General features: G+C 41.9%; 2 protein-coding genes across 2 annotated transcripts; both read left to right on the top strand.

The window, feature by feature from the left end:
- The first annotated feature begins 743 nt into the window (after positions 1-743).
- Positions 744-5,858, top strand: LOC128458123 (cytochrome b-c1 complex subunit 2, mitochondrial). The gene is made up of 14 exons (XM_053442779.1): positions 744-845; positions 2,142-2,219; positions 2,358-2,507; positions 2,603-2,667; positions 2,779-2,835; positions 2,931-3,055; positions 3,289-3,386; positions 3,531-3,588; positions 3,973-4,068; positions 4,149-4,348; positions 4,479-4,559; positions 4,642-4,718; positions 4,834-4,990; positions 5,521-5,858. The coding sequence occupies exons 1-14, from the start codon at positions 813-815 to the stop codon at positions 5,602-5,604; spliced, it is 1,359 nt and encodes a 452-aa protein (XP_053298754.1). The 5' UTR covers positions 744-812; the 3' UTR covers positions 5,605-5,858.
- A 1,185-nt stretch (positions 5,859-7,043) lies between these two features.
- On the top strand, positions 7,044-23,873 carry mosmoa (modulator of smoothened a). The gene is made up of 3 exons (XM_053442778.1): positions 7,044-7,978; positions 16,653-16,865; positions 20,599-23,873. The coding sequence occupies exons 1-3, from the start codon at positions 7,873-7,875 to the stop codon at positions 20,781-20,783; spliced, it is 504 nt and encodes a 167-aa protein (XP_053298753.1). The 5' UTR covers positions 7,044-7,872; the 3' UTR covers positions 20,784-23,873.
- The last annotated feature ends 3,702 nt before the right edge of the window (positions 23,874-27,575 follow it).

Below are 27,575 nucleotides of genomic sequence, written 5' to 3'. Positions count from 1 at the left end.
TAAAACGTTAGTTTTCAACATGATTCTAAGCTGACTTCATGCCATCATTTGATGCAGTGTTAACCTTTAAACTCTGATGTTGGACAACATACTGCAAATGTGAAGAGGAAAAATCTGGCATAAGTTTTAGAGAACAAACAAATTTAGATTAAATCCTGTAATTCCAGAGCTACTGGTTATTTCATTTCATACATGTAAACAAACATGAACAGACAACCATTTTCAAGCTTTGAATCACAGACAAAATGGCGATCACGACTCTATCCCAACACAGGGATGACAAATTTTATTTTTCTAAATAAAATGCAAACAGGCAGAAAACACATGTGCAGATGGTTGTTACTCGTGAGTTGTGTCTCAATAACCTTTGCACTTTGTCTGGCACATTTTCCACTCTGCTTTTCAGGTTTTAATTGTTCACCTTTTATGAGTTGTATCCTTTGAGGGCTTTATCTTTTTTAATGTTTTTAGGGAAGGTGCAACATTCAACTCACTTTTATTCTGCATCATTATGTCTTACACAAGATGTCCTGTCTTTTGTAGTGAAGTATCTGCTGTAGCACTTTGGCCAAAGAAAACAACAAAGTCCATTTGATTTAATGTTATTACAAGTTGAGTAACCTGATTGCCTGATGGTACAAACTGTCTGTTATTGTTATCATTCTTCAAGTTTCTGTTTAACTTAATAAATGCAATGCAGCAGAAATCCATCGTCTAGTGAATGATGCTCCGCGCGGTGGATTGTGGGTAAGACGTCAGCCCGCCGCCATGTTTGTCTTTCTGCACTGGGCTGAAGGAGAGAGTCAGGCGTCATGAGAGGAATCCGGTCCCTGAACAGTCTTCCCGTGAGTCCTCTCTTCTCCCCGCGTGGCCCGAGCTGTGTCCCCCGACACACGCGATGGGACCTTCACTCGTTTACTTCACTGGTGTTGGACGATAACCCCTCTTTTAGCTGTTTGTAGCGCGGTGGCTAGTTAGCTTCCTAGGTGGCTAGCCAACACCGGCTTTTGTAGCGTAAGGCTAGCTCGCATGTTTTGTTTTTACAGCTGAGTTAAGTGACACCCCCTCTCCCCGGATCATCCACTTACACCGATAGTCAGATTCAAGTGTTGGTAACGTGTGCATGTAAAGCAGGAGGTTGCTTCTGGTTAGCTTGGCCACTTGTAGCTTAGTGGGGTTCTCCTGAAGGTCAATGTCTGATCCTGTGTTTACTGCAGCTCTGTGTCAGTGTCCTGGACATTATCCGGAGACTTTCTGACAGTTGACAGATCTCAGGCTGTGTTGTCGGGGCACACACACACACACACACACACACACACACACATCTGGTCTTTGCTTCAAGGTTATAACTTGCACGGGTTATTTCAGGGCATCCCCCTCCCACCTTAATTTAGGACATGATGGCTAGTGTTTGCTATTTTTTCCAGATGAAAATTAATACACAAGTGTTTTATGGATTTAAAATGAAATATCACTAGAATCTTATTTTAGGTCATTTAAAGTCAAACTCGCAAACATTATACATACAGGGTTGTTAATAAAATTATTATTTAATACATAACATCGTCATCTAGAGTGTAAGTAATAATAATTTTCTATAACATTGATTTATTTTTGCTCAAGACTGGGGCTGCAATTGACAGCTTTTATCCTTATAAATTAAATGTCAATTATTTCCCCCAATGTTTGGTCTATGAAATAAAGAGGAATATGTCTCGTCCACTCGTTTCTTATTCCTGGGTGACGAGAAAACAGCTCAGAGACTGTTGGTCTTTAAGTTTTGACCAGGTTTATCAGACAGTGATTTATTTACCCTTTTTGACCTGAATCAGGTAAATGTATCAAGTAATATGTAAATAAAAAACAAGGGTAAATGGAGGATAGTATGAACTAATGGCATTTCGTATAAATTAATACAGATCATTAAATCATTTCCTATCATGTTGGTCACCTGGTGATATCTATTTATTTATCTTGTGACCCAGGGAAGGAGGTGTTGGTAGATTACAGATCTAGCCATCTCTCAAATACTCATTAGGGTTATAAATCATATTGATATTTTTGAGGTTAAGATTTGTCCGATCGAATGTCTTTACTACTTTCAAAGACATGTTGGTCACATCTGTCATCTCTTCCCACAGAAACGTTGCTATGCAGCTGCCAGGAGGAGTGAAGCTGTGACTGAAACCGTTGCAGCTCCCACTCCTCAAAATGTCCAGGTAGCACGTCTACATTTGAGTACCTGTTCAAGGCTGAACTGTTGTAATGAATCAAAAGTTTAATCAGAGGAAAGAAGAGCGAGTAGCAGGAAAATTTACACTGTAAATTCACAAGGATATTTCTCATTGCTGCTCCAGGTGTCAAAGCTCCCAAACGGTCTGGTGATCGCATCACTGGAGAACTACTCGCCCTTGAGCAGCGTGGGTGTGTTTGTGAAAGCTGGGAGTCGCTATGAGACTGTGGAAAACCTGGGTGTCTCTCATGTGCTACGGCTGGCCGCCAACCTGGTAACCTGTGAATGACTCTGTGAACGTGCAATGCTTTCTGGGAAAAAATAGAATTGGGTTCAGTTAGCTTCATGGTTACTTTTTCCTTTTTGTAGACTAACAAGGGGGCATCTGCCTTCAAGATCTGTCGAGGAGTTGAAGCACTGGGGGGCAGCCTGAGGTCAGTGTCCGCGCATGCTTACACGGACTGTCCTTGCATGTCCTGCTATAAATAAATTTGAGACTACCAGTGTAACTGAATCTGAACCGACTGCCTTTTGTTTACTTGCAGTGTGACATCATCACGGGAGACCATGGTCTACACTGCAGACTGTTTGAGAGATCACCTGTAAGTGCTCCCATCTTCAAGTTTTATGAGCTTTTTAATGAAGGTCATGCAGATGCCACAGTATGTCCTCACTGCTCTTGTATCTGTGTGTCCAGAGATTCATTATTGGAGTTTTTGGTCGACGTGACCACAGGTCAGGAGTTTCGACCGTGGGAGGTCGCCGACCTGACGTCCAGGGTGAAGCTCGACAAGGCTCTGGCTCAGCAGTGTCCTCAGATAGGTTCGTATCAGGAGCAACCTGTCAGCATTGAGGAATACATGTTTACACAGTAATTGAACCCATCTGACAAGTGCTGTAATTGATCTCAGGTTTGTGCTTCCAAATAAAACCTGAACTGCTCTTAGCTACAGAGCAGGCGGTCGATTATCAGTGGAATCGTCACGTCACAGTTTAAGGTCTTTGTCCTGTTTTCCTCGGCTGAAATTCAGGTCTCTTTCCCTTTTCTCCCCCAGGTGTAATTGAGAAGTTGCACGAAGCAGCATATAAAAATGCCCTGTCCAACTCTCTGTACTGCCCTGACTACATGGTTGGCCAGGTCTCCCCTAAGCAGGTAGCACCTTTGTTTTCTTCTTTTTCTATACATTGGGAAATGGTTAATTGTATGGTCTTGGAACTTACTTCTCAGAGTGAACGATTGCATTAGATGTTGCATAGCTCTTACATGTGTCTCCTCCTCCCCCCCCCCCCCCCGTAGCTGCAGTCCTTTGTTGAAGACCATTTCACCACTGGCAAAATGGCTCTTGTAGGTCTAGGTGAGTGTCTACTAGTATGGCTGTATCACTTCCCAGCAGCTTTTTCTTTCACATCACGCTTAGCTTATCAAGACTCTATTTTACATTTGATGCTGTTGTATCAGTTGGTTAACTTTTGTGTGCGTGTTTGCTTACACTTAACCAAACTGTTAAATTTGGCCTCTGTCAAAGGCTGAGCGGTAAATCAAAGCTGGTATGTGAAGAAAACCATGACACCGACTAATTGCTGGGTTGCTACAAGTGTGTGCTTGCCTGTGTGTTAATACATCATGTTAATGTCAGCTTGTATTCTGGGAATGTGTGACATTTTCCCCTTCACAACAGTGCGTTTTTATCCACCTCAGTTGTATATTGATTTCGTTACTCTCTGATTTATGCATCCAGGTGTGAAGCACTCCGTCCTGAGGCAGGTGGGCGAGGGTCTCCTCAGTACCCGCAGTGGGGCCAGTGCGCCTGTGGCTAAATCTGTGTACCGTGGAGGTAAAAGCTTGTGTTTGAAAGGCACTATACACACTTTCCAAATCGCATAATTCTCATGATGGTATAATGTGCATGCGTAGGTGAAGTGCGAGTGCAAAACAATGACGACCTGGTCCATGCGCTGATTGCCTGTGAGGGTGGTGTGACGGGTAGTGAAGAGGCTAATGCCTTCACCGTGCTGCAAAGAATTCTGGGAGCTGGTCCACATGTAAAGAGAGGCTCAAACATCACTAGCCATCTGTGTCAGGGTATTGCCAAAGCTACCACGCAGCCCTTTGATGTAAGTACAAAAGTTAGAAATAACTTTTATTAAGCATCCAATCTTTTCTCAGGATTACTTTGTTGCATTGCTTCTATATGCAGAGAATTTTTGTTTTTGTAATGTCACATGACCTCTGGTTATCTTTCAGGCCACAGCCTTCAATGCCTCATACTCAGACTCTGGCCTATTTGGTGTCTATACCATTGCACAAGCGCATTCTGCAGGAGAGGTGATTACCCAATCCACTCCTTCCAAGAGAAATGCATTTAAAACGTGACATACGCTGAATGTCCCTGAATGTTTCTGTGCAGGTGATCAAAGCTGCCATTGCTCAAGTGACAAGTGTGGCTGAGGGAAACGTGTCAGAGGCTGACATCACCACTGCAAAGTAAGTCCACTTGGAAGAAGCAGTTTTATACCACACACATATGTTATTGTACACTTTTCACTGCTGTGCTGAATGTGTCCTGATTGTGTTGAATGTGTTTGACGTATGTGCACAGAAACCAGGTGAAAGCCGATTACCTGATGTCAACAACAGAAAGCTCTCAGGGCCTGATGGAGGAGATTGGTGCTCAGGTTCTGAACACTGCATCATACCAACTCCCTGATACTGTTCTCCAGGCCATAGACACTGTCACACAGGATGATGTGGTCAAGGTGAGTGCTTTCACTGCAGATAGGACAATCTTTTATCATCCCTGTCAATGGAAATCATTCTGCTGGTTATTTTCACATACACAGCTTTAGCTTTAACTCGGCTTTTACGAGTGATTGAATTCTTGCATTCAGTGTATATATGTTTTTTTGAGAGGATACTGAAGGGATTTCTTAAGATTATTGCAGCTTGAAAATCTGTTACAATGTTAGGTGTATTTGTGGGAACAAGTGAAAACTGCATTGTTTTTTAACAAACTTTCACAACTAAAATTCCTGAAAATTAAGATAAAATGTATTATCACTAACATGTTATTCGGTCAAATAAATTGAAACTAAAGCCACCTTATCCTTAACTTAAAAAGATGCACTGCAGAACTGATGAGTGGTTCATTTGCAGTTTCTCTCCTGAAACATTAAACTTCAGATTTGTTCTTACTTTAAGGCTGTTGCCTCCTGAAAAGGCAGCAGAAATGTTTCTTTTGACCAAAATGTTTCCTCACATTAAAATGATCTTTCTCATTTCTCTACAGGCTGCGAAGAAGTTTGTTGATGGCAAGAAGACCATGGCAGCTAGCGGATACCTCGGCAATACACCGTTTGTGGATGAAGTATGAAAGTAAAGTTTAAGAACTGTTGAGTTTTAACTTGGGCATGCAGTGCTTGGCTGCCTGAAAAAAGAGGAACGAGGACCTGAAAGCCACGGCCTCCTGCAACACTTCATTTGACCTCACCAATCACTTGTATTCTGTCCTGCAGAACGTGTGAGCTCCAACAGGGTGACCGGATCATAATGCAATTTTTCTGTTGTCATTTTTTTTGTCGATTTAACTGTATATCTATGTAAATTAAAGTTATGACGGTAATAACAGATGATTTTTGCTTGACTTTGTGTGTTGGAATGACTATTACTGCAGCTTTTTACGTTGTCAGAAGTGAGGAACTACAGCCATAAAGCATTTTCAAGCACTGTATTGTTCCCCTTATCAGCCAATAGGGGGACACAAATGCACAGACATTACATTTACAGGGTCTTGCAGAAGTTTCCTTTGATACAATGTTGAACATCAGATGTAACAACAGTCGACCAAGTATAAAGATGTAAAGATTAGTTAAAGTTAAAGAAGCGATATACAAGTATGCATTTAAGATTTTGCTTGGAAAAAAGTTGTCGGCTAAATATAATATAATATTGGATTATTATTACTGCATAACCACTATTTGAGTTTTGCAGCTCACAATTTTATAATGGAAATCATTTAATAAAATCGTTTTTTAATTTACAATTTTATCTATGACTGTATAGTACAACATTTATCTGCAAAGTAGTGGAGTATTAAGTTGAAGAGGAATGGAAATACCCAAGTAAAGTAAAAGTACCTTAGTTGTGTGTAAGCGTACTTTGAAATGCTTTAGTAATTCTCAAATTTCTGTCAAAGTTCAACTGTAGTTGGATCAAACACATTATTTCATGATCTACTTATTGTGAGTACAACCTAATGTTAATATCTAATGAATATTAAAGCACAAGGCCCCAAATTAAGATAACTGCCGTTTATATTTGTACTTAAATAATGCAATATTTCCAAATCTGCAATTATTCAGATGATCAAATCAAATGAGTTGCAGGGAAGCATAGTTGTGTGACCTGTTATCATCACATGGTGGGTTTTAGAAAGAAGATCAGAGTGAACTAATATCCTGTTTCCTGTTCAATGTGCTACGACATTACTCTGAGGTGCAAAACGAAGAAAATCTTTAATATCCTTCAAGGGCAATTTGATGTACAACCAGCAATAAGTGCACGACAAAAATAAACCAATAAATACAATGTAAATAAAACACAATATAAAAACCCTACTGTTGTTGTTTTGTTTTCCTCGGTCTCTCTATGAACCGCTGAACCTTTGACAGTTATTTGACACAATCAGGGCGATTAAGGACAAACCAACCCCCTGATTTTTCAAGTATCGCGAGGAGAGACCCCCGACCCCCCAAACGTGAGTTGTGTGTGTATGTGTGCGTGCGCGCGCGCGCGGCGCTGCTTGGGGGTGTTCTTCTGATGTCATCAGCCGGAGCAGGAGGCTGAGCTAACGGGGTAGAAACGGCTGGAGAGCAAAACAACACCGCCACCGTCCACACCGGAGCACGTACCGCTCCTTCTGGGCTGAAACCCGCAGCTTGTGTCCTCTGTCCTGACCGGAGAAGAGGAGGAGGAGACGGCGGAGGAGGAGGAGGTGAAGCTGAAGCTGGCTAACGGGCTGCAAGTACCAGATGCTATTCCAGTGGAGAAGGAGGACGGTGATGGGTTCTCGCTTTCCTGACGGGTAACGTTAGACCTCGGCTTGGAAAAACCCCCGGACGCGGTGGAGTGAGGGAGACCAGCTCTGCTTCTCCTGCGCCTCGGGGACATTTTGTCTGAAATGCGAGAGCAGTCGCGGTCCTGGCCGTCGAGCAGCTTCTGGGCCGCAGCTCAGCACACCGAGCCCGAATCTGGGAAGTAGCTAGCTAGCTCTCCGCTAGCCGCAGCTGTACCCGATGCTGCTGCTGCTAAACGGATACGAAAGGCAACACGAGCGGTTCAGGGACCTGGCGCCGAGCGAGCTATTGTTTTACCCCACTGGACAACGGCGGGCGTTGAGATGTGATGCTTTTGTGTCTCGCATGTGAGCCTTTTGTAGCTGGAGGCTCTCGCTTGCCTGACGCGAAGGAGCTAACGTTGCTGCAAAATGCACAGCGGAACCACAACAGCGGGCTCCTGTTGAGGGGGGCGAGCTTGGACAGATAGCAGCCCACCCTGGGTCGCTCAACACTCGGGGTCACGTTTGGACAGCGAGCGCCACATTGTCCTTCCCCCGTCAAACACCGCTTCCTCGGCTGGAGACATGGATAAACTCACGATCATTTCAGGGTGCCTCTTTCTGGCTGCAGATATCTTTGCAATAGCCAGTATTGCAAACCCGGACTGGATCAACACTGGTGAATCGGCAGGTAAACAAACAAAGTCCCAGCTCCAGTGCAAGGCAGCTCTTTTTGTTCTGTGCGTTTCAGCAGGATTGCTTACACATGTCCCAAACAACACTGCTCCTACTTAGGAGCAGATTGTCGCCACAACAAAGATGTGTCCCATTGTGTGTTTCATCTGCAGTAACAGCTTTTGTCCTCCACAGTGTTTTCAGTTCATGTTAGTGTAGATCATAACAAGAGTAGTCATACAATTTCATAATTGTCACCGATGAGCTCTGTGCTTCTCTGTTGGTTTCGAGGACTAGAACTTATTGCATTTTTCACGACTTTAGGTAAATAGTTTAGCTTAAGAAATGAAAGAGAATAATATAGAATGCCCAGATACAGTTTGTCAGATCCCAAAGTGTATATCCTCTAATTGCTTCTTTTTTTTGGGCTTCCAAAACCGAGAGACATCTAATTTTCAATGATGCAGAACAGAGAAAAACAAGGCTTCCTTAAATACTGGAGCTGGAAACAGACTGATCAGCATAAAACTGTTGCTGAAGTGCTTTGTCGATTTATTAGTTGTAGAGAAAATAAGTGCTTACAATTTTGCCAAGTGGTTGATTGATATTATCAATCAAACATAACACCAGGGTTTTAGGTGTGGGAATTAGCTCTTTTTGTTTGTGTGTCCTCATAAATGAAATATTTTGTTGGTTTGAAGTCTTGATCAATTATAACAAGGTGATGATTTCACACGGTGCTTTAGGCTATTCTGATTAAATTAATCTATTGAAAAAGTGAAGTAATCAAGACTAAACATTGGTTATTGCAGCCCAATTTCTCTCAGATGTCTTTCTTGATAATTGAACTAATATTTTCAGCTCAAAAAGTAATGATGGCTTAGGGTTATACTTGCAAATAGACATTTGACGTGTGATCAATCTAATGTAAGATCACTCAAGGAACCAAGGCTAAAATGTTTTTGTTCGTGGCGGCCCCCGCAGAGTTTCGGATCGGAGCACATGCTGGTGGTCCTCCTTGTTTTATTTGTGTCAGTCCTGAGAACACGTTCAGGCTATTGATAGACAGCTGCTCCTCTTTGTTCCCTCTGCAGGATGACAGCTTAGTATCTGGGTCAGGGAGGGTTCATCATCCACCAATACACATCCAGACTGTATTAGCTCAACGGCATAAGCAATTTTTTTAACGCAAGGGTACCAAGAAAACAAGGGTGTTTTCCACAATGCTTGGTAGAGGATTTTATTGCAATGCAAGAATGGATGTTAAGTTTAATTTGACAATTGGAGTCAACCTTTTGAATATTAAGGCCCAGTTCATCTAAAAGTAGTGCTCTACAGCCCCAAATAGAGTGCATGGTAACTGAATACTAAGGTCCACAGCTGTGTACCTTCATGAACCTTTGTCTATACTTATACTGCCCATTTTGCAGTAAGCATGGATGTTAAACAGCGACCAGCCTCCACCTCGCTGTCTCTGTTCTCACTTCCCTCGCAGGTTTCTCACCTCTCTTTGATGATTGTAGAGGGACTTGTCTCGGGTGGTTTTATAAGACACAGATGTGCAAGACTCCTCTCATACATCTCCCTCACACTGTTTAGAAAGTCAAACAACTAATTTGCAAGTCACCTTGCGCAGTGTGTTCTATGTTTCTAACTTCGTAAGGCATAGAAAGCAAGGAGGTATCGTAACAGCCACTTTGGATTGGAAAATTACTATAAGTGAATTATGTGCACCTTGAATTCCAAAACTATTTGTGTCTGAGCTATTTTGTCAGCATTAATAATTGAATTGAACAATTCAATTTTCACAGAAAGTCATGGAGTCATTATTCTTCTAAGGGATGAAAAGCAAGAACCAGTCACAAATTGCCTGAACCTTTGGAATTATACGCCTCTGAGCTTATTACTGTCTTTTATAAATGCCAGCATGTTCGTTGGATGGTTGCGCATTTCAAAACGATGATCTTATACTCGTATCTCTGTGTTTATGGAAACTTCAGAGAGGAAGAAACTGTTTTCAGTTCATCTTGTCTTGACCTGTTTAAGGTGGTGCAGGGCAGATTGAATACTTTTTATAGTTTCTGCCTGCAGCTGTGTTTCGCTGTCTTCTATTAATTTGGACACTTCCATTTAAAATAGCTGATTCTTGCGTCTTTATTACAGCTGCTTAATGGGATTCAATCTAATAAGAGCCCCAGTTCTTGCAGTATATGCAATTGTTAATAAATTACTATTGACCGCCGACAGATGACATTAGTTTTTCTACCCCATTCCACGTACAGTTACTGCTTTATTTGAAGCTATTATGAAAAAAGAGCCTTTGATTCTTGTATTATCACCAATTAGCTGATCTCTGGTTCATAGCTTTCTTGGCAACCTGCCCTATGCGTAGTCTTTGTCCTCAGAGCAACAGACATGGTCAGAGAAACGGAAAGGTTCTCCAGGGCAACAAGCTGAGTTTGCTAAGGGAGTGGGTGGCTGTTTGGCTCCTCTTTTGATCAAGTGATTGATCAAAGCTTTTTTGTGAAGTAAGGGCACATAAGTAAACAAACAACACATTCATTTAGTACTTACGACCCCTGGTTCCTCTAACTGTGCGCACTGCACCACTCCTGAACCTTTAGGCCAAGGTTTGACACACAAATAATCAAACTCTCAGAAAAAACGGCATACTTGAAGAAGAAGCACTAACGATTGTCATTGCTAAAGATAAAATGTTGATCTATGACATTGTCCTCACTTCAGTGTGATATCCTCAGGGAGTAACAGCTGAGGTTTATTTCCTGTGCCGAGTTTCAAGACAAAGCCATTGTTTCAGTAGTGTCAAGGCAAAAACTGTGATTCTCAGCAGCTCTGCTGATGACGGGCCCTCCTACAGATACTTGCTCCCACTGTTGATGCTATTTTCTAGCGCTTGAATAACTTCTGAAGCACTCTGTATGCACACACACACGCATACAATTAAAAATGCTAAATCACATCCAGGCACAGAGTAGCTTTCATAACAGCTCCTGCATCCAAGGCCAGTGATGGTGACAGGGTTTCAAATATAGCACCAACTAGAAATAACTCTGTTTATGAATGAAGTACATACACGTACTGGTCCATCATTGCCTTAGCCTGAGATTATTGCAAAGTGCATTTGAATGAAGCTGTTGGTGAAGATTACAAAATGAAATAGTGACCCTTTCGCTTCTTAAGCAAGCAGTTTCTTTAGCCATGAAACAAGGCTTTTTCCACTTTAGCATCCTACTGTTAGTGGTTGTATATAACCCCACATTTCTCCCCACAGTGGAGGATATTTATTGCCCTAAAGTCTATGTTATTCACTGGTGCTCTTCCTTTAGCAGTTGATGAGTCGAGAAAACCCTGAGTCAACCTTCATGATGTCAGTTAAATGGCTGCAATCTTTTTAGCTCCTCCGTTGAATGCAGTGTAATACAGGAGCAACAGTGGCAGGCTGGGCAGCATCACAGAACGCTGATGTTTTATTATCCCAGAGGAAGAGTTAAGACACAAGTTTTACAGTAAAACGTTAAAAGCGAGGAGAATGATATATTCCTCCTTTCTGTAAAGATTATCCACTTAGCACTGACTAGCTGCATCAACTCCAACATCCTGCTGCAGATGGTGTCAGTGCCAGGGTTTTCATTATGCCCAAAAAACTCCTCCACCATTTACTCCTGGCATTAAACCATGTTTTTGGAGATTGGATAGCACTCTAAAAGGGCTTCATCACTTGAAAGTAGAGATGTAAAAGCTCCCAAGACACATTGAGAATGGATTTGATCCAACTGGGCAAACTGTCTCTAGATGTGGTCTAAGGTACAACACTGAACACAAGTGTAATTGCAAGTGCGCTGTGATTCCTCACACAACACCTACATGTACAGACCTACAGACAGGCAGTTATCAACTTCTACCTATGTTCATTTTTGTTTTTAAATCTATAAACTTGTTAATTTTGTGAGCCATGCAAACAATGAGTCATCGACATGAGCTGGACAGATCGATCGGATCTCAGTCAGAGACACCTAGATAGTATCAGAATAAAAATGATAAATGGATTCTCAGACACTGGAGTAGACAAACTCTATGTATTAGTCATATTGGCTATAATAGCTTTAGTCTTTAGTTGATTGAAAAAGTGACTCACTGAAAAATATTACAGTACATCATAATCAATTAATGGATGAGAAAGGTTGAATAAATGGATAATAATCACTGCTGCTGCAAAACTGCTACTACTGTTATCGTCTGAGTCTGACATTGTGTGAAAATTGAAATGAAAACGAAACAGGAGAATACTAAGTTGTGTTATTTTAAGTATCCCCTTTCAAAGCACAAGGACACAGTGTGTCATTGACACAAAGCTACTGAAACCCGGCCCAGCCTATATTATCGAGTTCCTCAGCTGCAGAGCCGGCAGTTTTGACTTCAGTCCAGCCTGTTTCACCGACAAGCAAGGACAGAACCTTCTGTACCGATTCAGAACTGAGCGTAGATTCCATTAACAGGCCAGAAAATTAAATTTTGATGCACAGATTTCAAAAAGAAAAAAAAGCTGTAGCCTGGCCCTGAGTGATATTGATTTTGCGGGCATATGCCAACAGGGGTATTACCGAGTAAATCATTTTGGGTATATATTGATTTGCTAATAGGTTTGTGTATATGTAATATTAAGAGTTTAACCCTACGCTTTGTTATACTTAACTATAAATAAAGAGAAAACACAAATATAGCCAAATATAGAGAACTTCAAATAAGAAAACAAGCGTATTTTTGTATCGACAATTTTAACATAAATACATATCCTTACTGCATTGTTAACTCTGTAAAATAAATTTGTTCATATTTGCGGATGTCGGCAAACATGAACCAGATATCAATAAATCTGTGAAAGGCTAATATTGGCTGATATTTATCAGTCAAACCATAAATCGATTGGGCTCGAGCTGATACTCATGACTCAACATTTATATACTTGCAGCAGGTATTTCTTTGTAGTTTGGGACTTTTCAACTGCTTCTTACTTAACTTATTTCCCTTCTTCCACTTAATCTCGCTGCAGGCTGTCATGCTCAGAATTGGTTTGACAATAACTGAAAGTCTCCCTCTTGTGCTTAATCTTCAGTAGGAGTGAGTTGGCGACCAGATTTTATTCTCATCCAATTAAATATGTATATCTTGTTGGGTGCTTAGAATTTAAGCAGATGCACTTTGGTTGTGGGAGTACAATGCTCTTTAACAAGCATAAAAAACACACAATTCCTGTTATGTCATAGCACACACTCCCAAACAAATGACTAAACATATTGCTGTATTACCCCTCCAAAATGCCTTATCATATATTTTGATAAAGCTCCTCCACACGGAATTGAATGACAGCAAAATTTGATAATTACTTTAAAGGAGATAAGGCAACTGAGACAATGTTGTGAGCATATTTCATCAACACCAATCTATACAGAGAAAGCTGACTGTGGACAACGTGACAGTAAAAAGGATTCATTTCTTGTAAGTCAGCAGTTCATCTGTTAGCACTTTTCATTTAACATTTCCTGTTACTTTACAAAGTAATGTTCGTCATACTTTGCCTGTGGCACGGGGAGGATGCTCTCTTCGGTCGTCTGCTGTTAAACACTGGATTAGTTCGATTTGTATTTATTTTAGAGGTGGTTTTTTGCATGTAACTCATTCTGCCAGGGTTTGTCCTCAACTTTTGGTATTCGAGTTTGGACCACATAAGGCTTTGCTCTGGTGCCCCTACAATGCAAGTGGGCGTGGGCAGAGCCTTGAGCAGCAGCGGCCGAACAAGCAGCTGTTGTTGCCACCCACCAAAGTTCAGAGGCTTGTTTGGCTCATCATCTGAAACTTACAAACAGCAGCATCCCCTATGCTATGCTAATGACAGCATCACCGTGCTGAAGATGGGCAGACACGGCCCTCATTTCCTCTCATTTGGACTAAGACCTGGTGTGAGGAGTATTTAGATCATAGTGAGTGCGGAGCTGACTGCAGGGTAGCAGCATGTTGGAGGCGTGCAATTGAGCTGGACCTCATAATAGAGAAGGACTTATTTTTGTCTGTAAATGAAACATTGCATCCTTTTGCTAAGCAGAGTGATGCGACTGGACGCTGACAGGAAAAATGGAAGGCACAATTTACGTTGCCCTTGGGATAGTTATTCAAAGAGCGCCACCCCAACACCACGATGACCTTTGCCCCTCCTCCTGCAATTATATGAGAGTGAGGCATGGTTTGTCATATATTGGACTATTTATTGTCTGGGATAAATGTCCTGCTAGCCATTGGAGACACAGAAATAGTCCAGCACATAACAGTAACATAACAGTCGGAGGTTCTCTGCACAGAGGTGTTCACAACCGTAACAAATCCTCTGCATTATTCAGGCGAGAGGTGGAACACCCGGGTGCAGCAGGCAGGGGCAGTAGGTGACGTTAAAACTTTGTTGCGGGGATCAAGTGATTTTCCTGACTTGCTACGTACTTTACACCAGGAGTCCAAATGGACAAAGTCCGCAGATAACCCAGCGCCTCTCACTCTGGTATTTGCCTTCACACATGCACCTCCTCCGGCGAAAATTCTGAGGAGTGGTGGAGCTCAGTGCACGTCTGAAAGCAGCTCATGTCTGCCTGCTGCAGGACAAGAATTCCACAAAGAGCTAGTGAAACAGCAGGAGGCCAGGGGAGAAGAAATGGTCATAAACCGGTGCCATTATCCATAGCTATAAAACGTTTGCCTAATGCTCTCCTGTTCCCTGCACTATTCCCTGCTTTCTTAACCTTGCTAACCTCCTGTTCCTTAATTTGTTCAAGGTAGCTCTGTAATGTTGCACCGACTTTAGGAACAGGCTGTTGAGTAAGCTCTTGGGCCCCTCAGGTGACATTTTTTAGCTATGATCTCCATTGTTTTCTTTTGGCTGTTATTGCACAAGATTCCTCACAGGGAGAGCTGTATTGTCGCAGAGGACAACACGGATAAGGTAAAAACTGAAGGCAGAATACACTGCAAAAATAAGTTTGCTCAGACGTCAGTCTGTTTATGTGTGGGGTGTAAGTTGTTTCTAAGGTAGGTGTTTCTGCCTGTAGCAGGAAATGTAAAGCCTTTAGTTCTGCAGCTTATATAGCTTACATACTCGCAAAAGTATACAGACTCCCAAGACGTCTCTATTGAACCAGTGACATTGTGTGGGTTTGGAAGGGTTGCGTTTGTGTTTGGTTGTTGCTTTAAAAGCACTGCTTTCCCTGGGTGTTATTAAAAGGGACAGGATTTCCTGTGGACAACCTGCACAGCCCACCACACCTCCCGAGGAACACGAACACATCTCTCTCACAAGCTTTGCTTTCTTTGTTCCAAGTGTTCTAGACTCAGATGTTTTTGTTAGCGACATCATATAACCATTGTTTGCAAACACAAGGATCATAACAGATTGGTTATAAAATGTCTGGTTTTGGGACATTTCATACTTGACCTTCAGAAATTCCAGCTCGCGTACTTTAGGACCAGCGGCTGATTCACTGTTTAACTTCATGATCTTGTTGGTGAATGGATTGTTATTATGGTCTGCCTAGAAGGTTTAAAATTTCATCGGTTTTTTATCTTTTGAACCCTCGTGGAAGGATATGGAATGAGTCAGGGTGGGAAGACTCGTAAACATGACTGAACATGTACGTTAATCATGCTGATATAAAAATAGTTCAGCTATCTGCCATCCTAAAACCAACCCACCCCTTTCGTACCTTAGAGATCTGTGATCAGCAGAGTCCAGAGTGATGTGATGCTGTTCTGCTGACTCAGGTAGAATTTCCCTTGAGGATGTGCTCTAATTGACTGGCTTCTCTCCAGAGTGGCTGCACCAACTGAGCCTATTCCTGCTATGAGTACTGGCCTTCACACTCAGGAAGAGAAGACTTGGTGATTATATGCTAGTATGGAAGACCCTCATTTGCAGTGTATATACAGTGATTATTGACCCTTTTAAAGCTGCTGCACATTCTTCTGCTATTACAGCAAATTCTTCAGATTTTGTGTCTGTATAAAGGGTCTTACCTGCGTGGGATGGATTCAGTAATTGGCAGGATTGATTTAGTCCTCGCCTTCTCTTCCTGAGAGTAGAAGTGCAAGAAGAAATGTTGGCCACTCGCATAATTGGGCCCACTAGTGTGAAGAAAGCAAGTCCCCAGCTCCTATAGCAAGCACTGAAGTGGTGACAAATTAACGGATCTCTCTCTCGCTCTCTGGTTTCCATTTCTCCTTCTTCACCTCTTCCTCTTTCACTCTACAAGAGATTTGCTGCTATGCTGTGGTCTTCCCTCCCTGGACCATATCATTAATTGAGGCACTGAATCATAACTCCACTGTTTGTCTTCTGTAGGAGACTATAATCATTTGTCTTCCTAGTTTATATTTTTCATTTTCAGATGTGTATTCTGTGAGCTCTACAGGCTGTTTAAAATGTAATTACCTTGAACTTGCTTTGGTCTAAACACTGATTAGCAGCTCTGTCTGCTTGCACTTACGAAAACAAAGAAAAAGAATATGCAATTTATACAGGTAATGCTACAGGTGTTGCTCAGAATAACTTAGAGGAGATCGAAAGCCTAATGTGTGTTAGAATATCCAAATATTTGACTTAAACTTCATCAACAATCATCCTCTCTCTGCAGGTGCCCTTACGGTCGGTCTAGTCCGGCAATGTCAGACCATCCACGGCCGAGACCGGACCTGCATCCCACCGCGGCTGCCCCCAGAGTGGGTCACCACACTTTTCTTCATCATCATGGGCATCATCTCCCTCACAGTCACCTGTGGACTGCTGGTGGCATCACACTGGCGCAGAGAAGCCACCAAATACGCCCGCTGGATTGCCTTCACTGGCAGTAAGTGAACGAGACAGTGACATGCAAAGAGTTATGCTTTACTAGACTCGCTGTCAGCACAGTTCCTCCGGAGCGTTCTCACTTTCCTCTCTGTCTCACTGCATCTGTCTTGACATAACCTTTACTACATTAGTATATTCATGCACATGATCTATTCGAGTGGGGGGGGGGGCGGTAAAATAGATGCGGCTGAATCTGTTGGAAAAATGGTTTTGGTTTAGTTATTCCCTCGTCATTTACAATTTAAGGGTGGATATATGCAGGACATCTGTGTGTTTGTGTTTACAAGACGTGTGTATTTGTTGGTGCGTATGTTTATGAGTGTGTGTGTGTGTGTTTGTGTTTGTGTTTCTTTTGCATGCTTGGTGACGCCTCATGCTCCCTGAAGCTGATTTATTTAGTAATGCAGCTCGTCTGGTACCTGAGTGGGTGGCTTATGTGCCACAGCGTGTTCTCTTCCTCTTTACCTTGAACGCTGCTGCTCGCTGTTTTCTCCTTTATCCCCCCCAAACACTTCTAGCACCAATAATAACTCTGCATCCATCTCATGCTCTGTGGCTGGGTTGGTTTCGTAAGGATGTGTGGGAGGATGACGTCTGATTGGTTAGTTAAGGCAGTAGATGGCCTTAAGCACACTCGTACAGATGGAGCAGTGGCTTGTGAAGTCACAATGCTCTGTACTGTTTGATTGTTTCAAAGCCTGGTGCATTTTTCATGGCACTGTGACGTCTTTGTGTGAAAAGTTGCCCGAGGATTTGAACAAGCATCCATCTCTCTCTTGCCTGCCAAACTAAATGCAGATTCATAGTTAGTTCTCGTAGCTCCTCTTGATCACTTGCAAATATCCAATGAATCCCAGTTTTATGACGTCCGGACCCCACGTCCACAACCTGTCTACCCAGTAAGATCAAATCTGTCTCCCTTACTTAGCTTCTGTTGTTTGTACAGTAATTTTGTTTGAAACAGTTTTAAAAGATGAACATATCGTCTCGTTATAGATTAAATTGTTAATAAAAAAAATGCACATTATCCATCGACGCAAAATTACTGACAAATTGAGAACACATTTTTTAAAATGTTTGCAAATTAACATTTACTCTGAACCATTGCTGCGGCAGTTGATTTATGCCGAGATGTATCCTATTTTTTTTTTTTATTAATCCTTGAGGTGTTTACAGTACGACAGGAGTCAACCTGTGGCAAATTTGATTGGTTGACTTAGTTAAGTGTCCCACAATGCAGACTGCATGTCAGGACAAAAACCAAGCCAGGAAGTCCTGGAAACTCCCCGTAGACACTTTTGTGATAAAATTGTGGAGAGTAAAGCTTTTAATGTTCCCAGGAGCACTGTTGCCTTAAAGGATAATTCCAGTTTACTTCAACCTGGTGTATTTCCCACAAATGTGATATGGCTATATGGATTGTGCTATTAAAAAAATACAACGCACACAATGGCAGCTTCTTTATAGAAGGAAAGAGGGACTCAGTGGAAGCTTTTGCAAATAGTATGAGCCTGATGTTTACATGAATAGTCTCAAATGCTTGTCCCTGAATGTGACTGGAATGAAACAATGACTTTCGTTATTGAGATATTTTTTGCGGGGCAGTTTGCCTTTATTGCTGTGTGTTCAAGGCCGAACACACAGCCTCTGTATTCAGGGAACCTGTGCTACAAAGTGAGCTAGCTTGACACCCCCCCCGTTACGCTTACTTTTAAGGATCTACATCTGACTCGAGTTGCTGAGTATTTCCCCAGTGCTGGGGATTACCAGTTTACCTGATAAAGGTGGACAGAACACCACACAACCTATATCTGTAACAGCAGGTACTGCTCATCACCTGGCTAATACCGTCCCTGCAGTGAAGCATGGTGGTGACAGGGAGGCCGGTCAAAATGGATGGAAGGATGAATGCAGCCAAAAACAGAGAGGTCCTTGATAAAAACGTGCCCTAGTGTGCAAGTGACCTGAGACTGGGGTTAACATTCACATTTCAACACCTGAAATCTGTGGAGATCTGAAGATGACAGTTCAGATACTTCTTCCATTCATTGTGACAGAGCCTGAGAGGATCCACTGAGACTAATGGTGGAATTCACTGGGCAATTACAGGTGTGCAGATCACATTGAGACTAAGCTGTCATTGAGGCCAATGTACGGCACTAAAGGTCTGGTCTAAATAATTGTGAAAATAAGAGAGTTCACCGTCGTACTTAACAAACTGGCGACATCACTGAGATGTTTGAGACCAGGAGAAATCATCCCTTAGGTACTGGACAGCTCTGAAAGATGGGTAAAAATAGAAAGCTAAAAATATTCTCATGAGCTGTCATCAAATGGCTTACACACCGAGGATGTGACCAAAATAAGTTGATGCAGCCACAGATGACTTTAAAGAACAGTCATACTCAGTGCTACCTGTACTTCTGCTTAACACTAATGTGATTGACGTTTAGAATTGATCAAGCGCACAATAGTAACATAACAGGTCCCAGTACAGTTAAGTCTGTTCTCCTGCTGCATGTCCACTGTTGAAGACAAGCAGGACTCAGCGATGGTCTAAAGCAGGATAAATATCCTTTGTGCACTTTCGTCGAAAAACGATCTATTTTCTGCCTGTGATTCTCAGAAATCTCTTTTAATGTCACAGAGCGTTACATAAGTGGACTCGGAGCTGAAATTGAACCTTCAGAATAACATCTTCAACGGTGACTAGGGAGAGGAAAAAATAGGCTTTTTAATTAGTGACCACTTTGTTATCCAGTCACAGACTTTGTACCGACTTCACCCCCCTCTCACTAACGAACCCGACTCACACTGTGCAGAACATCACAGCGTGTCCTTTTTTCTTTTTCTTTTTCGTGTGCGCTGTCTATTATGACTGCAGTGATTCTCAGCATGGGGTCAGCACACTAATTGATCCCACTGGGTTTAATACAGATGTCAGTGTCGTCAGTAGGTTTACATGCATTTAAGGAATGGAGTTACTCTTGTAATCTGTGTTAACAACCTGGTTACTGTATATCCTGACATTATGTTTATCAATATATCTATACTGCAGCTTCGTTGTTCACTTCATTGCATAAACTGTGGCATGTTCCCTATTTTGAAGTTGATACCTTAAAGTCACATCGATGCTACTCGACAGAACAACGTGTGTCACAGTGCGTCGGACTCTCTCTCATCTCCATGAGGCGGAGTCACTGATCTCGGTGCCCGCCATGCCTCTGCTGAGTGTAACAGCTGCTTCAAAGCCGTTTGACAAGCTCTATTGCGTCTCTCTAATGAAGTTGCTAAAATTGAATTCACTTCAGGCAGCATATGTTGAGTACGTTCCGCATCTTGTGTGGAGAACAAAGACTTAAACAAAGGCTGAAGTCAGATGTTTCTATCCCTGGATTTAGTAACACTGTACCTGATGTGCTCCTTTTCAACATTTATAAGGAGAGACATTTAAGAAGTGCTTTTGTTAAAAGGTATAATGCAGTTATAGCCAGATATAGACATGATCTGGTTTTCTCCACTTATGGGTATTCACAAGAGGGGTTATGTTGTTGACAAATACAAAAAACTTGTATCTGCTTTCGACATTATTGCATATTAAAAAACGTTTATATATATATATACTGCTATAATTAGACATATCAGAAGAGTCAGGTTTTTTGTCTGTGCAGAATTGTCTTTGTGTCTAAACCATAAACTAACGTTTTCTCTGTCGCTCCTCCCTCTTCCAGTGATCCTCTTCTGTATGGCGGCACTCATCTTCCCTATAGGCTTCTATATCAACGAGGTGGGAGGTCAGCCGTACAAGCTGCCCAACAACACAGTGGTCGGCTCCTCGTACGTACTATTTGTCCTCTCCATCTTCTTCACCATAGTGGGACTGCTGTTTGCCGGCAAAGTTTGCCTCCCGGGCTGAGGACTGGACCGTGCCCGCCTCTGGACGGACACAGGAGGCTCTGAAAATGTATTGGGATTTACAAAAACACACAACGACTGAAAATCAAAAACACCAAACTCTGGCCAGATGCCTGAAACAGGGAATACTCTGCTCATGTGTCAAGGGACCGCAGCAGCATGGAGTACCTAACGACTAAAAGATGAAAAGGAATCAACGAACAAAATAGTAGAGAGGGACGTGGGCACAAAGGGGGGGAGGAGAGAGAGAGAGAGAGGGCAGCTGAGGCCGACGCAGCACCCTGCCACTGTTGATTTAAAATATGGCCGTGTCTCTGTACTTGTTCTGTCTAAGGGTGCTTAATGTGCCGCTGACATGGCAACCGCGGCCACAATGCTGGCGCACATTTCTTGAGGACCGCTACAGCCACTCCTCGACTCGACTCCCCACTGCCCACCCCCCCGCCGCCCTCGGCACACATCTGCGACGTCACGACTGCTCCTGTTGCTATTTTTGGCTTCTCTTAGCTATTTCAGTTGTGTGTTTTTCTGTTGTTGTACATTTTGTGTTCCTTTTTTTTCCTCCTCCACCCCCCCCTGCCGCCTTTCCACTGAAGTAGTTTGAGTGTAATTGAGGTTCACTGAACTAGATCTTTGAGGGGATATTTTGGGGGGAGGGGTTTCTGCCAGCTAGGCTTTAGAGACGGGTTTCTTCTCGCCTGTTGCGTCCCAGGGCCCCAGGTGTGGTTGGCGAAAGCAGCTGTGGTCCCAGCTGTCTGGGCCGACACACGGGCTGCTGTGGACGAGAGAGGTCGGCGAAGACGCACCCCCTCTGGATTGTCTCCGACCAACTCCAGCTCAGGAGCAGGTGACAACGAGGGGTGACCCCCGCGGGCAACAGTACGTGGAAGTCAAGTATCATAAAGGAGAATGCCACTCAATGTAAGAGCAACCATACTTAAATGGACAGCAATAATCTATCAATGAGTGTAGACGGCGTAACCCATGATACTGATGAACACCTTTTGCCAATAACTATTAGACTGTGAATTTAGAGAGTAATCACCTGGACATAAACACACCTCTTGTATTTGTAGATAAGTTCAGGCACAAGCGCAGTGACCTTCAAAGTATTTCTCAAACATGTACATCTCTGTGGTGTTACATTTAGGCGAACTTGTACGACAGTATTGACATTTACCAACAGAAGGTGTGTAGTTATTATTAATGGTGTGAAAATAACACTTTGGATTGGTGGTATTCTCCTTTAATGTCAGACAGGAAAGAGCCGAGCCAGGAGCATTTGTTTTTTTGTTTTTGTCGGTGAAGGCAATGGGACTGCCGGTCAGGTCCGTGCACGGGGCTGTGCCTCATTGTGCTGCTCTTGAGGCCTGTGAATGTAACACACACACAAACACATGCAAACACACATTTACACACACAACCACCTCACTGTCTGCACCGTGTAGATCCACACACTAGGGCTGATACTAATTGTTTCACTGTTTATCACTGACTCTGCCTATTTTTCTTCTTTAATTAATTAATAATAATTAAATTGTCCGTTAAAGGTTCCTGCAGCCGAAGGTGATGCTTCCACCAAAAGCCCAAAGAGGGATTCAATTTATCGTAAATGATAAAGATGTCATTTTTTGCAAAAAAATGTCTGAAATGACTAACTAATCACAAATGTTGCACATTTAATTAATTTCACACTAATAAACCTCAGAAAAGTGAAAAAATGGCCAACGCAAAACTAAAAAACCTGCTCCAGGCTCCATATTTGTTTTTTAAATTCCATTGTAATTTTTCCATATTTTCTAACTTCAGGGAAAACACAGTGATGTGCAGAGCAGTGTGAGTTTCAGTGCAAGTCCAGTGAAATCCAAACTCGTAACACAACTCTTCTCCAGAGCGCCAAGCTTTGTTCAGCTCACCAAACATTTCAGTTACTCTGTCCTTCTACAGGGGTCCAAGGTTGTGCCTGGTTTACTTTTTCCTTAAAACAACACTTTCAAGATCCTTTTAAATACAAAATAACTCAATTCACTAATTATCATAAATAAAAAATGTAATTTGCAAACATTTGTCAAATATGGATCAAATATAATCTGTTGACAAAGGAGAATGATCGTTGAAAGTTCTGGAGGAATAAGCATCTTTGTTGTTTTGTTTTACACATTTGTAAGCAAATGTCCTGACATGTATTTAATATGGAAAAAAATGTGCTTCCTTCAGATCCGACCGAGTTGTTCTCAACTAATGATAAAATATCATTATCGTTTAATCTACTCGTCATGTTCTCAATAGTATAACTCTCAACTTGTTATTTTCAGATGTCTTGTTTAGTTCTGTTCAACAAAGAGAAACCCTCACATTTGAGAAGCTGTAATTTTTTTTTTACTAAAATGATTTTCAGTCAAAAGAATAGTGTTAATTCTTCCCTTGACCAACTAAATTATTATCTTACTAAAAGTAGTTGCATTTCGGCTTGAAAATAAATGAAGATAGGAATTAATAAGACGGTTTAAGATGAATTTAGTTTCACCTCCCCCACATACACAGTAAATCTCACACATTGGTTCGTACTGTGCGTGTTGACACGCTACTGGCAGGCAGATCTGGTCTTAAAAGGGCGTTTGTGTGAGTGTGTGTGTGCGTGTGTCTGTGTGTGTTGAATCAGTCACAGAGTTCAGTTGCTAAGTCTTAAGAGTTTTGTTTGGTATTTTTGTTTTCCTGCTCAGCTTTTCTCACTCAGTCTGACGATGTATACTGCTAATCTGTACCCTCTGCAGTGCCCTGTCTTTGGGTGGTTCAGTATTGTGCCATGACATGTTTTTGTTTGATAATGTACAGACACAAGAGGCAGGATTTCTGTATTAGGAAGCACTGTGCATTCAACAGTATAGGTAACAGAAGTAGAAGCACCACACATGTATAAAAAAGAGAACTTCTTACCTCATTGTTTTTGTTTCTGCTATTATTTTCTAATGGTGGCAATGTGTGCCCTCTATTTTGTCTCTTGCCTTGATCGGATGTCTTCACATAAAGCCTATGATCATAGGAAATTATTTATCACTGAATAAAAAGAGAAAAACATGGGTGTGCTTGACTCTGGCACAGTCTGAGTGGTTTATTGGGATTATTTAACAGGACGTGGCGGATCTAGCCGGCTCTTACAGATCAGTTCATTTGATCAGAGCTGAATTTTGCTTAAGGTGTTAACCTTGAGTCACGATGTTACTTCTACAGGATGTGGCCCCAATAGTCTTTTTACTCCGACTTAATTAAATCAGAAAAAACTAATGTGATCCAAGGGCAGCCGACAGGCATGCGTCACTAAAGCGCTGTGTGTGTTTTCAGAGAACAACAGTTTGAAAGCGGCTTCAGGATTGATGAGCAACTGAGGCAGAATCTTCCTTTTGAATATTCCTCTATTTTTAAGTTAATGCTGTCGGGGCTGTTTGGAGAAATTAAATCAGTAATGTTGAACTTTTTAATCTGTACTATTGTACATTTTCTTTTCCTTTGTATTAAGGATCAGTTGATCACATGCGTTAGGACTCAACCCATGGATGAGTGAATTTTACTTTCTCAGAGTTTTGTAAATATGCATTTACGCATTGTAACTGGTCAAACTGGGGAGATATTTGATTCTAATAGGTTTTAAATAAGTTTTAATGGACAAGAAAAGGCAATTCTGCATTGTTTGTTTTGTCCACATCATGAAACAATAGTCAGGCCTAAAATCCTCTTCAAACCATAACATGTAGTTTTCACATTGCATTTTCTATGTCAAAGTGAAATCGGTAATGCAATTACTCAGCCAAGTGGATGTTGGCTGCAGCTTTGTATTTTAGTGTACAGTCAAGAGAGAAAATTATCAAGTACACATGTGCTTCCCAAAATGCTGAACTATTCCTCTATGGATACTGAAACCTGCTCTAAACCTTCAACTGAACACAAAATGACCGCAAATAATTTGAAAGTGTTTTTCTACAACAATTGTACTCAGGTTATCCTAATTAACATCTACGGATAGCTTTAACACCTTTCATTCAATCAAACCTTAGTGCCATTCAAACTCAAGAAAACACATTCCTTACATCTTACACAAGTGAGCGCAGAGATCCAGGGGCAGGGTTCGATTCTCTGTTCCACGAAAAGGGTGTTTTCATTTGTTTATTTATGCCTTCATCCAGTGGAGCAAGTCAGTATCTCACTGGAGGTATGTAGCTGAAGATAAGACACCACTCCGCTCAGGACTGCACCTCCTGACCTGCAGCATTTGAGTGGAGTTGAGCAAGATTTCAGACATCCACCGACATCTGTACATTTACAAATCAAATATCTAAGGAGCTGAAAAAGGAGCCGAACACGTCCGACGAAGATTTCAACATGGAAAGATGAGATCTGAGAGCTTTTGAAAGGGATACTCAATTGTCTGGATGTTTTCCAAAGTTCATGTCTGAAAACGGCTTTAATTTAGATCATTGTTATACTGCACTGCTGTAACACAACTTTTTATTGGTTGATAGTAGGGTTGCAAAATTCAGGGAATATTCAAAACTGGAAACTTTCCATGGGAATATACGGGAATTAACAGGAATAAACTGGAAATTGTGTGGGTAACTGTATTTACAGACATAAATATAAACATTTTGTTTTGTCATAGGCTGATTTGAGCCCTGAGGAAACTTTGGGCACTTGACTATATGCTTCTTGTGTCATTCTTAACATAGGTCTTTGCCCAGTATTTGCAAATGTACACAGCCTTTCCTTCTACATTGGCTGGGGTGAAATGTCTCCACACATGAGATAGTGCATGTGGCATTGTTCTGTAGAATTAGATGAGAAAAAAGCTTGTAAAAAAACACTAAAGCAGTGCAAGAGATAAAAATAGTTGGCCAAACAATTGGAATCTTTTTTTTGAAATATTTTACAATTGAAGGATAAATGAATAGAAATAGGCTAGAAGAACAGATGAACAACCCTCAATCAGCTTGCTTATATATTTCCCCCAGTAATATCATTGAAACTTCCCTGACTAGTCCTGCCCACTCCAGCAGGCCTCAATAGCCCTGCTGGAGTGTGCAGAATGCTTGCAATTATCTGTGCATGTAATGGAGAAATGCACAGTGCAGGGTTGAAATTCAACGTGCAGCGTGTGTTGCATTCCATACATCTTTAAAATAGAGTTTTGAATTATGTTTTTAGTGCTCAGCTTTTAATTTGTGTAATTTTTTTTTCTTCAAAATTCCCCAAATTCCCGAGCTGAATATTCCCATTGAAAGTTTCCGAAAATGTTCCGCCCCTTTGCAACCCTAGTTGATAGAGCCCGTCACTGATTCTAGTCTTATAGAAGCTTCAATACAACAGTTCTATCAGTGCAGTGGTCCCCAACGTGGGGGGTTAGGATCCTCTAAACGTTCCTGAGATGAATCCAAGTGGAGGGGTCACAGATGAGGCTGTTAGACTGGATTTCCTCAGGTCAGCATATGTCCAATAGAGAGTAATTGGAGGACTGATCAACTCTGACAGAACAGTTCTCGAGATCCAGATGGAGCTGAGACAAAATCCATCCTCATAGCTTTGGCCGTAAAGGAAAAGTAGATTATAAACTATACTGCTACAATTTGTACAATACCAATTTGAGTCTGGGTAATATTCTTGGAATAAAGAAGCAGATCCGGTGGATTTCTAATCGCTGTCTAAGACTTGTTCCTGCGATACAGGGAGCTGCAGGTTTAGGACCCCGCTAAATCTGTGACTGAGTCAAAGTCTCAATCACAGATTTACCTCAATTAATGAAAAAGGCCATCATCAGCTCCGAGATCTCCCATTCGCTCTTTCACATCTCAATACATTTAAAATCCACACCTGGAGGAAAAGGTTCTCTAAACATCTATCTGATAAATCATGTGATGCAATAAGACCCACACACTGACTGGTGCCTCCACATGACATACTGCATACGTTGTGTTGGTGGGAGTAAGGGCGAGACAGAAATCTGCTGATATCTTGCAGCAACACATGCTCCGTTATTTTGTCCGCTTCCCTCTGTGACCCGAGCGCTGTCCTTCTGTCCGGTCTCCACTAGTGTCAGCTCGCTGCCAAGCGTAAATATGGCCGCCATCTGTTCACGAGAGGCCACGCCAACTCTGTGCCCCACCCGAGGAGAGGATCAACCTGGGGATGATAATGTAACCTACCGACACTCACACCACAAATCTATGTACTTATCTATCTATCGAATGAAAATAAAGATAATATAAGAATCCTGTTTATATAATAATACAAAAGACTCAGATTTCAATAGCAGAATCTGTGATGGCTGGATTCCTTCCATTCGGCTGCTTCTGTAATATTATTGGTGACGCTTGTGCTTTTTCTTACTATGACAAGTCAAAGCATCGGCTGCAGGGTTCGTTGTGGTTGCTAACTTCAGCCCCCCTCAGTATTGATCCGTCGGTAGATGGGAAGCGGATGCTCGGCAGAGGTTTGTTCGTCAGCATCCTTCACACAGCAAACCTGCTGCTGAGGCGGAAACAGAGAGAAACCAAACAGAGGAAAGCTCAGGTGCAGGACCTGTGTAACTGAGACTGATCACGATATTAAAAGAAAAGGAACATGCCGCCAGTGCATTTTGATTCATGTTGTCATAAGATTTTACTTCCTCATCTCTGGAAAACTTCTTCAGCTGTGAATGTGTGTCAAAGACCTCAAGTAAAAGAGAAAATACACTTTTCTGTTTGCCACAAGCTTGAACTGATTCTGTGGGTCAAAGGTCTCCACCAAATCACCGGACCTTGGT

Source organism: Pleuronectes platessa, chromosome 16, assembly GCF_947347685.1.
Source record: "Pleuronectes platessa chromosome 16, fPlePla1.1, whole genome shotgun sequence".
In the NCBI taxonomy this organism is placed as follows: Eukaryota; Metazoa; Chordata; class Actinopteri; order Pleuronectiformes; family Pleuronectidae; genus Pleuronectes; species Pleuronectes platessa.
The sequence above is the reverse complement of the archived record's forward strand: the minus strand, read 5'-3'. Positions and strand labels throughout refer to the sequence as shown.

Bases quoted from the DNA above. Each gene is read 5' to 3' on its own strand.
- mosmoa (XM_053442778.1), top strand. From the start codon at position 7,873: ATGGATAAACTCACGATCATTTCAGGGTGCCTCTTTCTGGCTGCAGAT. The intron at 7,979-16,652 runs GTAAACAAACAA...CTCTCTCTGCAG, and splicing joins CAACACTGGTGAATCGGCAG to GTGCCCTTACGGTCGGTCTA. The intron at 16,866-20,598 runs GTAAGTGAACGA...TCCCTCTTCCAG, and splicing joins CTGGATTGCCTTCACTGGCA to TGATCCTCTTCTGTATGGCG.
- LOC128458123 (XM_053442779.1), top strand. From the start codon at position 813: ATGAGAGGAATCCGGTCCCTGAACAGTCTTCCC. The intron at 2,508-2,602 runs GTAACCTGTGAA...TCCTTTTTGTAG, and splicing joins TACGGCTGGCCGCCAACCTG to ACTAACAAGGGGGCATCTGC. The intron at 2,668-2,778 runs GTCAGTGTCCGC...GTTTACTTGCAG, and splicing joins GCACTGGGGGGCAGCCTGAG to TGTGACATCATCACGGGAGA.